Source organism: Tenrec ecaudatus, chromosome 1, assembly GCF_050624435.1.
Source record: "Tenrec ecaudatus isolate mTenEca1 chromosome 1, mTenEca1.hap1, whole genome shotgun sequence".
Classification (NCBI taxonomy): Eukaryota; Metazoa; Chordata; class Mammalia; order Afrosoricida; family Tenrecidae; genus Tenrec; species Tenrec ecaudatus.
Genome location: NC_134530.1, coordinates 86,526,294 through 86,541,398, shown reverse-complemented (window position 1 = coordinate 86,541,398; position 15,105 = coordinate 86,526,294). Strand labels below are relative to the sequence as shown.

At 38.2% G+C, this 15,105-nt stretch overlaps 1 protein-coding gene across 1 annotated transcript in view; it reads left to right on the top strand.

Annotated features, from left to right (window-relative positions):
* C1H1orf87 (chromosome 1 C1orf87 homolog) overlaps nt 1–15,105 on the top strand; it is a 110,001-nt gene that overhangs the window by 75,829 nt on the left and 19,067 nt on the right. The window contains exon 8 of the mRNA XM_075534599.1: nt 14,414–14,478. Within this exon, the coding sequence (XP_075390714.1) occupies nt 14,414–14,478 (65 nt within the window). The remainder of the gene's footprint in view (nt 1–14,413; nt 14,479–15,105) is intronic.

The following is a 15,105-nucleotide window of genomic DNA, read 5'->3' as shown; positions in this document are numbered from 1 at the left end:
AGATGCAATTTAGACACACGTTTTAGGAGCGGAACACACGAATCATTATTTTAGTACATATTGTCCATTAATCTGCTGTTCAATTGGGAACCCATTTGGTATGTAGCTGCTTGCTAATTAGCAGGATTCTAGTGCTGAGCTGCTTCCTGATTAAATGTCCTTTAAAATCAATAAAACATCAGGAGGGATTATGGTGATGTGGGATTAGCCCCATCTAGCCAAACAAAATGAATTGCGTTCCCTTCTTAAACTGTCACTTTGTAAGCTTGTTGAGAGGAACAATTTTGCAAACCCTGTTGCAAACTTTGGCTTTTGTGTGTCTTGTTACTGATTTTTGTTTTGTTTTAACATTGGGATTTTGTTTTTGTTTTATCCCCCTCCCCCCCATTTGCCTACCGATTAGCAATGATGCTAGTGAATGATTGCCAAGGTAAGACGATTTTGAGAAAGACTTGATTACAATTTCAAATCTCTGCTCTGAATCACTCTGATACAAAATGAATTCAGGTTTGTTGGATGCAAATGATTATTCCTGTTCTTGGCCAGGAACATATAAGTCAGAATTAGCATTTAATGTTTCTGTGTGACTTTGCAATAAATGGTAATTGAGGAGGGCAGAGAGAGAACAGGAGGCAAAGTAATACTCTAAAATTGTGTTGGCAAAATTAAATGCTTCAGATCCAGTATAAAGCACATGCACAGAAGCCAAATTATGTTGGGGAAGGGAATAAGTGACAGAGCTGCTATGGAAGCTTCCTGAATAGAGTGGAGCAATTGACAAAGCCACAAGTAGGACTTATCATACACATCTGGCCCTTTATTGAGAGTGCAATTAAGATGAAAAAGACTGGTTTGCTAATCTCAGGAACAACCAGAGGATTTTAGGAGATAAAGGAATCATGAGGTGTTTGATTCAGCAATTAGATTTTAATGGCAATGGGAAAATTGTTAGGCAGCAAGCTGTAGGAGACGTGATGTGGATCTGCCCATTGGTTGGGCCTTAGAATCCAAACCTGGCTTTTGAGAGTTTAATAATTACATTCCTCTCTTCCAGGATCCTGTAATCCACATTGACTGCATATTCTAACAATAATAATCGTATTGTTGTTGATAAAATTGTTGCCATTATGAGCCAACATTTATATAGTGCTTACTCTATTCCAAGCGGTATTCTAAATCTTTTGTAAAAGTTAGCATTTTTAATTCTTGCAAGTGCCCTGTGAGGAAGGTGTTATTATTTTTCAAATTAGGAAACTGAGGCACAGAGGTAGAGGAAGGCTATTGTCTAAGTCGTTTGCAGAGTCAGGATTCAAAGGTGGATGTTCTGATTCCAGGGTCCTGGTTCTGAATTTCTACACTGTGCCATTTTCCCTGTAAACCCTATGAAAGCCAGCTGAGAAGGGGTAGCTAGACACGGATTTGAACACACGGCCTGAGTTCCTGAGCTTTCCCTGAATCCTTGGGTTTGGTGCTTACCTTATTTTCCCACTGCTGCTGTAACAGAACTATCGCACAATGGGTGACTTTAAAAGACATACGTATATAATTTTTATTTCTCACATCACAGTGTGGAAGGCTGGATATTTACACCAGTTCTAGGGAAAGTCTCTCTCCTTATCGGCCCTGGGGGAAGATGCTTTTCTCAACTTCTCTATCTCTGGCGTTCCTTGCTTCCAAGTCTTGTGGGGTGGTCTGTCTTCCTTAGTTTGTGTTTGCAGATCCCTGTGTCTAGGCTGCTCCCTGCAACTCAGAAGTGAACAGAAAGAGGACACACCCTACCTGGGCCACAGCCTCATTAGAATAATCAGAAAAGCCTATTTCCAAGGAGAACCACATGCACAGGGGTCATGCTTAGGATGCCAACAGGTACTGGGGGTCGCTGGGTATAATTCATTTCTTAACAATGCTGAGCACACTTCCAGATTTTCAGAATTCAGCACTGCAGGCTCTTTCCTCCAACCCCCAGGAGGATACAAAAGGAAAGACCTTTAAGGAAGGTATGTGCCCAAGAAGTTCAGGGACTGGGGGGCAGCTTTCTCATCATTAAAATCCTTCCTCCCTTCAATGGTCAGTCTCAGAAATCCATGGGCAGTTCCACCTGCTCCATAGGGTAGCTGTGAGCCGGCATCCATTCAATGGAAGTGAACTTGGCTGTTTGGTTTATCACCCCCATAACCTTCCTCTCTGCAAAAGACAGTAGGGCCTCTGGAATCAGGGAGATCTCACACTGGCCTCGGGAGCTCGGCAAGTTTCCAAATTATTTGATCTCATCTGGTAAATGGAGAAAAAGGAGTCTTTTGTCTGGACTTGAGAACGTAGGCTCTATGGCTTATGTCTATGTGCTTCTCGTAGTATAAATTAGGATAAAAGGGCACGGAGGTGAAAACAAAGAGGCTCCATTTCAATGACTACCTCGGCACCTTAATGAAATGGCATTGTAAAAATCAAGTTCCCACCATTAGGGGTAAGGAGTTAATTCGCGTGCACCAAGCACACCCCAGGCCCTGGCCTGCTATCCATGGGTTTTAGCACTCCATGAACCCCAAACACCGAAAGCTAGTTATTTAAATAATCATTTGACATATGAGTAAACTGAAGTTCAAAGGCGTTAAGTAAATTGCTTGAAAGTTGGACTTAATTTGGATCTTCTTTGTTCATTAAGGCTAGCAGTCTCCTCCTTGTAATATATTCTGTATTCCTCAACTGAAATGCAAGATCACAGTATTCTGGAAGATGGCTGTAACGATGTTAGTTATGTGCCATTGAGTCATTCTGACCCGTCGCAGCCCTGTGCACAACAGAATGAAACACCCCCTCCATCTAACATCAGCAATGCTATACCTTCTTCAAATTCTGAATTCTGCCTGAAACGATGCAGCTTCCTATCAGCGTTCAGCAAAGAAATATACATGTGTGTGATATTGATATGATTCTACAATTTCACATTCGGCCAGGACACTTTTCTCTGGAACTGGAAAAAAAAATAGAAGCCTTTTCGTGGTCTTTGCCCAGGTAGCTGTCTTCCAGGTTTCTTGGCAGACACTAGCAGTGCTTTCAGTGCTTCCATTGAATGTCAAAACATTGCGATCGGTGTTCTGCCAATTCCTGGAATTTTGATTTCCATGAATGCCTTGGTGCAGCTTTCACTCCTTCCTTTAGATCTTGATCATATGCTCTCATGAAATGGGTGAAATTACCAATTCCTTTGGCTATCTTGACTCTGTATCTTCTTATCTTCTTGTGAAGCTTCCTACATTGTTTAATATACTGTGCAGTGGGGGGAGGGGGAGCAGCTGATAGCACTGACCCCAATTGAGGGGAGCAAACAACAAATTTACCCATATATGGATATATTGGATGGTGTAAGAGGCAGTAAAATAAATAAATATAAATGAGGGTTCCGAGGGGTCGATGCAGGGGAAGGGAGGGGATAAAGGGGAGCTGATATCAAGGAGTTCAAGAAGAAGGAAAATGTTTTTAAACTGACTGTGGTAGCAATTATATAATACTGCTCGATGTGATTGAACTATGGAATGTTATGATATCTGTAAGAACTCCCAATAAACTGATTTTTTAAAGAAAAAAAGAGAATCTTTTAGGTTTCGATCTCAATGTTGACATGATTTGTTAATTCTTCCTGCATGGTGGATGCTGCTCCTGTCTTTCCTTGTCAGTTTGGAAGCTACTGACCTTTTCGTGTCTCACCATGATATTGAACTTTCTCTTCTCAAGCTTCCCTTTGAAAATTCCCATTAGGCTCTGTTCCTTCAGCTACTCAATGATTGAGAGCAAGGTTCACGGTCTCTCGTGGGATCAACTTTGATCATTTCTCTCTTCCTGTCCTTTAAGGAACCTTTGCTTCTTTGTGTCTGATGTTCTTCGTGTCATCCCGCAGCTCCTCAGATCTCTCAGTGGTGTTTAATGAGTGACATGCATTCTTAAGATATTTTTTGAAACTGAGGTGGAATATGCTTAAGCTTGTATTTTGGCTCTCATGGAATTGTTTTCATTGTCTTCACCTTCAATTCATATGTGAGAAATTCAAGGTCTTTCTCATAGTCAGTCTCTAACTTTGTTTGGCTGATGATCTTGAGTGTCTCCATTGTCTCTTTCCAAAGATGGAATCAGTTTGATTTCTGTGTATCCCATCTGGAGGAGTACATGTGAATAGTTGTCATTTATAGTGTTAAGAAGAGGTATTAACAATGAAGAATTCACTGGTTTTGCAAAATTCTATCATGAATCACTAATTTTATTTAGATCACCAAGGCCATATTTTCCAACTATTGTTTCTTCCTCTTTGTTTCTAATATCTTCATTCCAATCACCAATAATTGTAAATGCACCTTGATTGCCTGCTTGATTAATTTTAAACTGCAGACATTGGGAGAATTCTTTGATTTTTCCCTCACTAGCTTTAGTGGTTACTGTGTAAATTTGAATAGGAGTTATATTGACTAGATTTCCTTGCATTCAGATATACATTATCCAATCCCAGACTGCATTACAGTTCAACATAAATCTTGAAATGTCATTTCTGATGATGAATACAACATAATTCCTTTGAATTTGTCATTTCTGCCACAGTAAACCATATAATTGTTTGATTCATTTAGCCACTCTATATCAGCTCCCTAAAGACTAAAAAAAAAAATCAATTTTTGTGTGGTCGATTGTATTTTTCACAATTTCCAATTTTTCTAGGTGCATACTTTTTACATTCCACGGTCCAGTTATTAATAGAGGTTATATCATTCTCAGTTTGGGTTATGCTTCATCTGAAAATGCAAGTCCAACAGGTTTACCCCATCCGTGTCATTATGGTCAATTCTACTTTGAGAAGCAGCTCTTCCTCAGTCATGCTTTGGATGGCTTCCAACATCATCTCTCACACACACTCTATCTGACAGTGTTCTGCTTCATGAGTTTTCAGTATCGGGCAATGTTCTGCTGCTCTCCGTAAGTTTTACTGTGGACATCCTAATCCTTCTTTATAGTCTATTCGTTCTCTGGAAACTCTTCTGAGATCTGTTCACACTAGTATTTGAAACACCAGTGACATAGCTACCAGCATCATACTACCATGCAAGGCACCACAGTACTGAAAACTGCCAGATAAGTGGTGTACCTGAAGCTTAGTAAAGAAAATTATATATAATAAAATGTATAGTATAATATATATTTATTCAATATATGTGAATATATAATATATAAATCAAATATAATTATATATTATATGTTATAACATATAATGTATAATGTCTTTATATATAACTATATCATATATAATATAACATACTTATTTTGATATAATATTTTGTATTTATATGTGTGCATACATGTAAAATATATATTATATATAATTATATATTTAAAATGAGAGGGTGTGTATATATATATATATATTCTCACCTAAAACACAGAAATACTGAAGAATATGAAAAAGGAATCATCAAGATAAGCAAATCTTTGAAAATCATTTGCTACGGATATTAAGGGAAAAACTAGAAACCATGGTGGTTTGGGTAGAATGAAGGAAGTTGTAGCTCTCTTCTATTTAATTTTGAAAGTAATGCGGTAATGAAGAAAATTTAAATGATGCCAGGGTAAAATTGAAAGACGTAAAGTGAAGATGAAGAAGTTAGAAGAAGCTTTGGAAAATATAATGGTTTCAAGGGATTTTTTAATGTGTAAAAGAATTAAGAGATTGGCAGTAAAAAATAAAATGATCATTAACGTGCAGGGAAAATCATACCTAATGTCAGACTTAAGAGGCTCAGACCAAATCTAGAGGAAAAGAATAGAGAATAAAATGATAGGTAATAGAGTGAGAGCAGATGCAATCACCCTGATATGGTAAAAGGAGGTGGGAGGGGGGCAAAACCAGAAAAGCTGAAATAGAATTAAAATGAAAGTTATAACTGAATAAAATTCCTAGGACTAGGGGAAAATAGAACTCACTGCTTATAGATTGAAAGGACTCGGTATAGTTTAAATTTAGAAAAAATATGTATCCACATCTATATGGATAATCTATTTTTCACTATAAAGCCAAAAAATATTCAATGATGTAGGCCAGAAGTAAAATAAAATGAAACAAAACCAAATATATAAGGCAAGATTAGTTGTAATAGAGCAAAAATCAGATTGGCCTCAGATTTCTGTAATAATAAATGTCAGAAGACACTGGAACAGATTCCATGGAGTTTCAATAGGAGGAAAAATGTAACTGAAGCCAAATTACATTATTGTGTAATGCCATGTAGCACAAGGATAAAGAATTCAAAATTTGGACTCAGTCAGCCTGGGATTGGATCCTGATTGCTCCATTGATTGTATGCCCTTTAGCATGGTATTTCTTTTAATCATTTTCATAGGATGGTTATTTCTAGTAAATGGGATGATATACATGAAGTACTCAGAAGATTCACTAAAGATGTTTTACTGGGTAAATTCAATTGAAGTTAAAATTTGAACTGGGGACTACCAGAGTGTGAGTCAAACCCACAAACTACCCTCGATTTCCTGATTCCAATGTGACTTTAAAGGTTTGGAACTCCCTTCTCTCCCTCCCCAACCTCAAGCATTTTACCCCCTCTGATTAAAATTACAATGTTTATTATGGCAACCAACATCTATTCAGACATTTAACTTGCTATAGCTCTATGCATGTCCTAGGGCAACAGAACAAAATATAAGTGGAAGTAAACTTTTACTAGAAGCATCTTAAGGATTTTATTGATGACATAATTGTACCTGATACTCAATCAAGCAATGTGGGACAGCCTTGCTAGAAGACGCAGTGCACCGAAAAGCAGATGAGAGCTGACATAGTTAGGTTATAATGTAACACCTTCATTTGTCCTCCCTTGACCCATCTTAAATTTGTTCTAGTTATTTATTATTTTCTGCATTCTTTTGGATTTTCTGTGTTTCATTTTGTCATTGTTTTTATTGTTGTGAGGGGAGGGATGCGCATGCTTTTATTGATAGGAGGTACAGAATAGGTTACTCTAATAAAGACAGAAACTGGGTAAGTAGTTTCTTGGTGGTGGAGTTGGAGAGGCTCGGGTGAGTGGGGAGCTAAGAATAATGAGCGCAAGAATGAAGAAAATATTCCAACATTCATCATGGTGGTGATTGCCAGACTTTCAAAACTATGCTTAACTATAGACTGGATGGTATGGTAATTATATGTTAATAAGGCTGTGAAGAAGAAGGGGAAGAAAGGAGTGAGGTAGGAGGGTTTCTGATGACAGTTTTTCCAGAGTCTAATTCTCAAAGTCTCTATCTCAAAGTCTGAACTGTGCTCTGAAAAAAATCATTCACTGTGTGTCATGAATACATTGCTGTGTAATGAATAAATATCAACGATCAGAGTTCTTCTTACTGTTGTACTGTTCTGTTAGTTTACTAATGGGTCAGAGGCATAAGCTTTCTTGAGGCCCTGGAAAGAAATTGCAGGAGATGTAGAAAGCAGGAAATTATTCCATTGCCGTCCACTTCTAGACTTGTGCTCCTATGTAACTTATTGCTAATCTTCCTGCAGGCTGATAAAAAAATATTGTCAAATGTAAATAAATTGAAGCTATCAATGACTTAATTCAACTTGGATCAATAATCGATATTCATAGAAATAGTAATCAAGATATCATATGATGCATCACACTGAGCAAATCTGATGTAAAAGAACTCTTTAAAGTTTTAAAAAACAAAGATGTCCTTTTGAAGACTGATTTGCCTCACCCATGCTATAACCTTTCCAATGGATTTTGTAAACAGAAGCTAGACAATAAACAAGGAAGAAGAACTAATATGTACTGTGATTCTGGCAGACGGTACAAAGCATTCCAAGACCTGCCAAAAGAAGTGCAATCAAAATACTCCTGGGAAGCAAAAATGACAATACTTTGGTTCACTTAATTTGGACAAGTAATCAAGAAAGATCAGTGGCTAGAAAAGATCCTTTGAGAAGTGGAGGCTCAGCAAGAGTGAGAAGAATCCTCAATGAGACAGGAGGCCGCAGAAATGAATTCAAGTACATCAGTGATCATCCAGGTGGCCTGAACCAGGTAGCATTTCATTCTGTTACTAAGTTGCCATGAGACAGAGCCAAGGCCATGGCAACCAATCATAACAATATTCCTTGAGAATGATATATTTCCAACTCTCTCCGGTCTATCTGCCTGGACTTGTAATATTTAACATAGTCACGAGCTGTCTCATTTGTGGCATTGCCACTCCTGTATGCCTTGTCTACATGAGAGCCCAAGGGATAGGACACTCTTAGAACCATGCTTTAACTGCCCATCAGAGGAGCATATCTGTGTGACAGAGAACTTTCCTGACTTGCAAAATCAGGTAGAGGAAAATTTTAAGATGTAGCAAAACAAACCAGTTACATATCTAATGAATCATTTTTTATTTCAGGAAAATAGTCACATGGAAGTAAAATGCCTTTAAAAAGCGAGAATCTTCTCCACAACTGATTCTTTATTTTTTTCATGATTTCTGGAGAGCAAGAAGAAGAAAATATTTTCACCACTTGCACTTTTAATGCTAGCAACAGAAACTGCCTTTTGCTAATATAGCACACACAATTTTTTGAAGGCTGTGCTATATGTCATTTGGGAAAAATAAAACCTCAGAAAAGACCAGAATAAAGAATTGATAAGAGAGACAGAAAGAGAAAAAGACTGAGAGACGGCAACTTAAGGCAAGGTAGATCACAACTTGAGCTATGAAAAGGGGATGTGGCTTTTATTGCGCAGTCTGTCTATACCGTACTCAAGAGAAAATAGGTGTGTTATTAATAGAAGAAGAATCCCTAGATAATGCAAATACTGAACGTGCTCCTCTGTTAACCAAAGGATGAGGCTTGTGTCCCCTGGATGCACTACAAAAGGGAAGTCTGATGGGCTACTTCTGAAAAGTCTGCCACTGAGAACACAGTTCTCCTCGGGCACACAGGAAGCCACCGTGAGTTGGAATGAACTCAACAGCCACTGGCTTATTATCAGGAGAAGAAAGAATGGATGCTGGGCCAAAATAACTGATTTCTAATACTGATACCATGCCAAAGCGTTTTTCAGCTTTAAATAACTCCCTGATTAACTCACCCCCATGGCTCAACTTTCAATCAAACAGTAGACAGGTCTATAAAGTGATCAATAACATCAGGGAAGTTTGCACTCATTATAGCAACCAATCCTACAAGATCAAAAAAGGCAGCATTTCCTCAGGGATAAAGCTTAAATGGCCAGACAAGACAGAAATGAAGGACAATTGGAGTTGGTAAATACAGGGAGCAAGTGGGAAGAGAGATATTACATTATGAAGATTGCAGTCAATATGACAAATCAAAATGTGTGTGTATGAATTATTGAATGGAAAACCAACTTACTCCATAAATATTCATACAAATCAAAATGATAAGTTAAAAAAAGAAAAGAATGGGGCTCTCTGATTTTCACATAAAAATGTTTTAATCGGTGCTAAGTCATTGTGGTGTGTTGTTACTTTATGTGATTTCATGCCTCAGTTCTTTGAGAAAAAAGCTGAGGACATATTTCTTTAAATCTTAGTGTGTTGCCTTTTGCCGAGTTTTCTACACCACAGGGTTTGTTATTTTTCTCCATACTGCTTGGCATTTCCTGGGTAAGCTGTAAATGATTTGTAATTTGATCGATTTTTGTCTGGCCGTGGCCTGCAGCCTGTTCTATGATGGCCATGCACCTTGCAGGAATTGGTCAATAGGCTTATGCAGACCAGCACAGCATATTATGTAAATGAGTACCTATTACCTACTGAGAAAGGGTTCGTCCATTTGTGACCCTGCATGAATGCCAAGACGTGAACTCGATGCGAAGTTTGCTATGTATGCAGCCATCCCGCAAAATGTGGACCGATCGTAACAAAAGGAAGAAAGAAGAGAGAAGAGAGAAGCACAGACAGAGCAGGAAAGGAACTTCTTCAAAGAGCTGGAGTACAAGTCAAGGGACATCATGCTAAAGACAGTAGGCAGTACTTCTTACGCTTGGGAAGGCTAAAAATATGGTTCTTGAAAATAGAAATCTTCTAGGAAACCTAATACCTATTTCACAACCTGTTCTCATTTTTATTTTATTGTTGATGGGCAAGAACAAGGAAAACGTTCGACCACTTTCTGCTATGTTGCTAGCAAAAGAAATTGCCTCTTGCTAATCTATGTAGGAGAGGCTATGAGACTAAGACTGGAAGAGAGAAGGTGTGTTGTGCGCCTGAGGGATGAGCCACCAAACACCTTGGGCTAATCAGCCACACGTTGTCTGAGAGGATGCTGCCAACATGTTGAGAGGGCACTCAACATGATAGCAGAAGAACGGCTTTCTACCACCAGAGCCCACCTTAAGGAGATGAAGGAAGCAAAGACTTCAGGACCTTCGCTTCTGATGAGGTATGACTCAAAATGAGAAAAAAAGGTTGCAAACATCAGTCAACATGAATGTATGAAGTATGAAACCAGAAAAAAATCAGTAATCAAAACTGAAATGAAGAACATGAATATTGATATCTTAAGCATTGGCGAGCTGAAATGGACTGGTATCCACCATTTCTAGTGGGACAATCAAAGTTTTTACTGCGATGAGAATGAAAACCTCAGGTGTAAATGTCACATTCACCATCAGAATGAATAGTTTAAGATCTCTCTTGGAACACAATGCTTTTTATAATAGGGTACTGTCCAGAAGACTGCCACAAAAATAGTCAATACAATTATTCAAATTTATGCACAAACCACTAAAACTAATGAAGAAATTAAAGAATTCTATTATATTCTTCCATCTGAAATTGATCAAACGTACAATGAAGGTACATTGATATTTAATGGTAATAGGACTGTAAAAGTTGGAAACAAAGCGGAATGCTCCACAGTTGGACAATATGATTTTGGTGATAAAAATTAAGCTTGATGATGTGTGATAGAATTTTGAAAGATCAATGACTTTCATTGAAAACATTCTTTTTTAGTAATATGTACATGGCCCTCACCTTGGGGAATGTGTAGGAATTAATTTGACTACAACCATAGAAAGAGACCATGGAAAAGCTCAATTCATCAGCAAGGTCAAGAGGGTAGTATGATACAGGCCACCATTTGCTTATATGTGAATTCAGGTTGAAGGTGAAGAAAATTAAAATAAGTCCATAGAAGAAAAATAAAACCATGACTATATGCTACTTGATTTTGAGCACATCTCAAGAAGATATTTAGTACATTGAGCTAATGACCAGAGAGAGTTGTGAGATAAAATCAATAACATCATACATTAAAAAAAACAAACTCACTGCCACCAAGTTGATGCCTATTCATAGTAGCCAGAGAGGACAGGTTAGAACTGCCCCCATGAGTTTCAAAGACTGTGACTTTGTATGGAGGTAGAAACCCCCATTTGTCTCTTGTGGAGTGGCTGGTGGTTTTGAACTGCTGATCTTGTGGTTAGCAGTCTGATGAGTCACCACTATACCACGAGGGCTCCTTAAAGAAAACAAAAGGTTAGTAAAAAATGCAGAAAATTTTTAAAATCTGGATATAAAAGGATACTCTGAAATATGCATATGAAAGTAGAATAACTAGAGAAAATGGAAGAAATGAGAAAATTCCAATGGGAATTTCCAGAATACAAAGTGTTAAAATATAATGTGCAAAGAACTCAAGATAGAAAACCACAGGGAAAAACATGAACAGTATTTCTCAAGCTGAAAGAAATGAAGAAAAAATATTCAAGACAAAATTGAAATACTTAAGGATTCTATGGGCAAATACGATGCAGGAACATGAAAAGAAAGAAGGAATACACAAGTCACTGTACCAGAAAGATTTGGTCAATGGTCAACCATTTTAAGGAGCAAGTGATCAAAATGAATGATATTGAAGAAAGTATTTCAAGCTCCACTATTATTAAAAAAACAAAAACAAAACCATAGACATTGAAGGAATGTAAGTTTAAATGTTTGAATAAACTAATAAAGCACTGGAAGCACCTATTCATGCCAAGAAATTTGGAACACAGCTAGCTAGCCAACTGACTCTTGAAGGGATCCATAATTGTGTCCTTTTTAAAGCAAGGGGCCCAACCGAATGCAGAAATTATCACATAATGTCATTAATATCAGATGCAAGTAAAATGTGGCTGAAGATCTTTCAAAGACTGTTGCAGCAGTACACCCACAGGGAGCTGCCAAAAATTCAGGTCAGGTTCACAAGAGAACATGAGAAATGTCATGACTAATGTCTGATGGATCTTAGCTGAAAGCAGACTATACCAGGAAGAGGTTTCCTTGTGTTTAATTGATTATGTAAACGCATTTGGCTGTGTGGATAACAAACCATGGGCAACACTGAGAAAATGGGAATTCCAGAACACTTGGTTGTGCCCTTGTGGAACATGTACAAAGGCCAAGAGGCAGTCATATGAACAGAACAAGAAGATGCTGCATGGTTTAAAATTAAGAAAGGCATATGTCAAGCTTGTATTTCTTCACAACACATTATCTCTATACGCTGAGTAAGTAATCTGAGAACTGGGACTGTATGAAGAATAACGTAGCATCATGATTGGAGGAAGGCTCATTAACAACCTGTGATATGCAGATGACACAACCTTGCAATCAGAATGAAAAGGACTTGAAAATTTTACTGAGGAAGATCAATATACTGTAGCCTTCAGTGGGTTTACAACTCAATGTAAAAAACAAAAATCCTCACACCTAGATCAATCATTTCTTTTTAAATGAAGAAAATTGAATTTGTCAGGGATTTCATTGTACTTGGATGCACAGTCAATGCTCCTGGAAGAAGCAGTCAAAATTAATCAAACTATGATGCGTTGGGTTTAGTATATCTACACAAGATTTTGTTGAAGTATGGAAGAGGAAGATGGCACTCTGAGGATTAAAATGTGCCTGACCCTGCCCATGGTGTTATCTGTTGCTTCAGATGCATGTGAAAGTTGCAAAACTAATAAGGAAAAGTGGAGACGAATCTGTCCCTTTGAATTACCGTACTGGCAACTCCCCCAACTCCACTGCCATGGAGTTAATGCTGACTCATGGCAACTCCCCCAACTCCACTGCCATGGAGTTAATGCTGACTCATGGCAACTCCCCCAACTCCACTGCCATGGAGTTAATGCTGACTCATGGCAACTCCCCCAACTCCACTGCCATGGAGTTAATGCTGACTCATGGCAACTCCCCCAACTCCACTGCCATGGAGTTAATGCTGACTCATGGCAACTCTACACAGGGTTTCAGAGACTGTCCATCTGTCTGGAAACAAACATCCTCTTCTTTCTTCCAAGCAGCCACTTGTGAGTTTCAGCCACTGACTGTGTGGTCAGCAGTGGTGTTAGCAAAGAATAATGAAATTACCCTGGACTTCCAGAATGCACACATCTGTCTTGGAGGAAGTATAGCCAGAATACTTCTTAGAAGCATAGGCGATAAAACTTCATTTCACTTACTTGGGACGTATAAAAGAAGACCCGTCCCTCGAGAAGGACTCCATGTGTGACAGAGTAAAGGGTCTGGAAGAAGAGGAAGACCCCCAACAAGAGGAAGGTCCTCGATCTAGAGGAAGCCCTGCAACAAGGGGCTCAAACGCAGCAACTGTGCAGAATGTGCGGACTGGATAGGTTTCCTTCTGTTGTGTGCAGCAGAACGAGGAGGAACTCAGCTCATGGTCCCAAACAACGATGAATGTATTTTACTCGGGGACAATAAAACTTCAGAAAGGACCTTTTTTTTTTTCTATTTTCAATTTTAAAATTACATTCTTAGTCCTCCTTAGCATTGAGATTCTGAAATCTATTTACTTCTCTTTATGAGATTCAATTGCATGATATTTGGAAGGTGGAATGGTGAGCTGGCAAGGATTTCATTTATTCATTTATTTTGAAATTGTATAATGACTTTTTAACCTGGGAGGCCTAAGTGTTTATATTTTTTAGTCATTGGCTTCATAATTATGGAAACTAAGATATCAACCAGATATTTGTAGAGCAAATTACAGAGATCTGAATCTCCAACACCTACATTAGTTTTGGGTGTGCTTAATTCCCTAAATTAAAATTATTTCTAATAAAAATGCATCAAATTTTCTTTCCCATATTAAACCCAAAATGATACCAATATCAAAAAGCTCTTTTAATATAAACGGCTTGGTATTAACTTGGCTTACAACCACCTTCTCAGCAAAAAAATTTCTCAGCAGCCCTCCTTGCATTTAACAATTGTTTTAGATCATTCCAGTGTCCCCAGTGGGGGGTACAATCCACTTTGGCAAACACTACTCTAGGAAAATGATAATGATGATCTGATCAATAATATCATGTGTTTGTCATTAAAACTACTGTTTTTTCTTTTTGAGCAGATGGCAGAATTTTGTTGAGCTGTTGAGCAAAGCTTTCTCTGATATGTCTTCTGATTTACCGACAGGTGAGCTGAGTTATTTTGTTGCTTTAGGCAATGCTACAAGACCCAGAAAAGTGCTAGCAAAGATCTTTTGATTACACTCCATACGCCTAGTCATGCTCCCATTGCCTAGAGCTGTCTTTGGTCCTGCCCCTGAGCTTGAGTAGTTTGCTTGTTAGAGTCGATGCAATTCTTTCCTTATATGTAAATTGTTCACCAGCGAAGAAGAAAAAGTTGAAATAAGAATTGTTTTAATGACCAAAATTTTAGGCCTGTGGGACCAGCTTTGCTGTTAGTTACCATCTACTCAATTCTGACTCATGGTGGTCCCGTGTGTTACTACATGGACCTGCCCTTCAGACTTTTCTTGGCTATGGTATTAATGGAAGTAGATTACCAGGCCCAAGTATTGCTGGGTGGCTTCTAACAGCCAACATTTAGGTTAGCAGTCAAATAAATGTTTTGTGACCTCAATTGGTCCATAAAAGTTTTAATTGTCCAAATTCTGTTTCATCATGTTGTGTTCCTCACAGCAGTCCTTTAAGACTAAGGCAATTCACTTATAGAAGAAGTTGCTGGTATTGTTTTTCAGAATCTCAGTTGCATAGTTCCTTAGGGTTAGGCCCAGTTCCAAGCCATAGTGGCCCTACA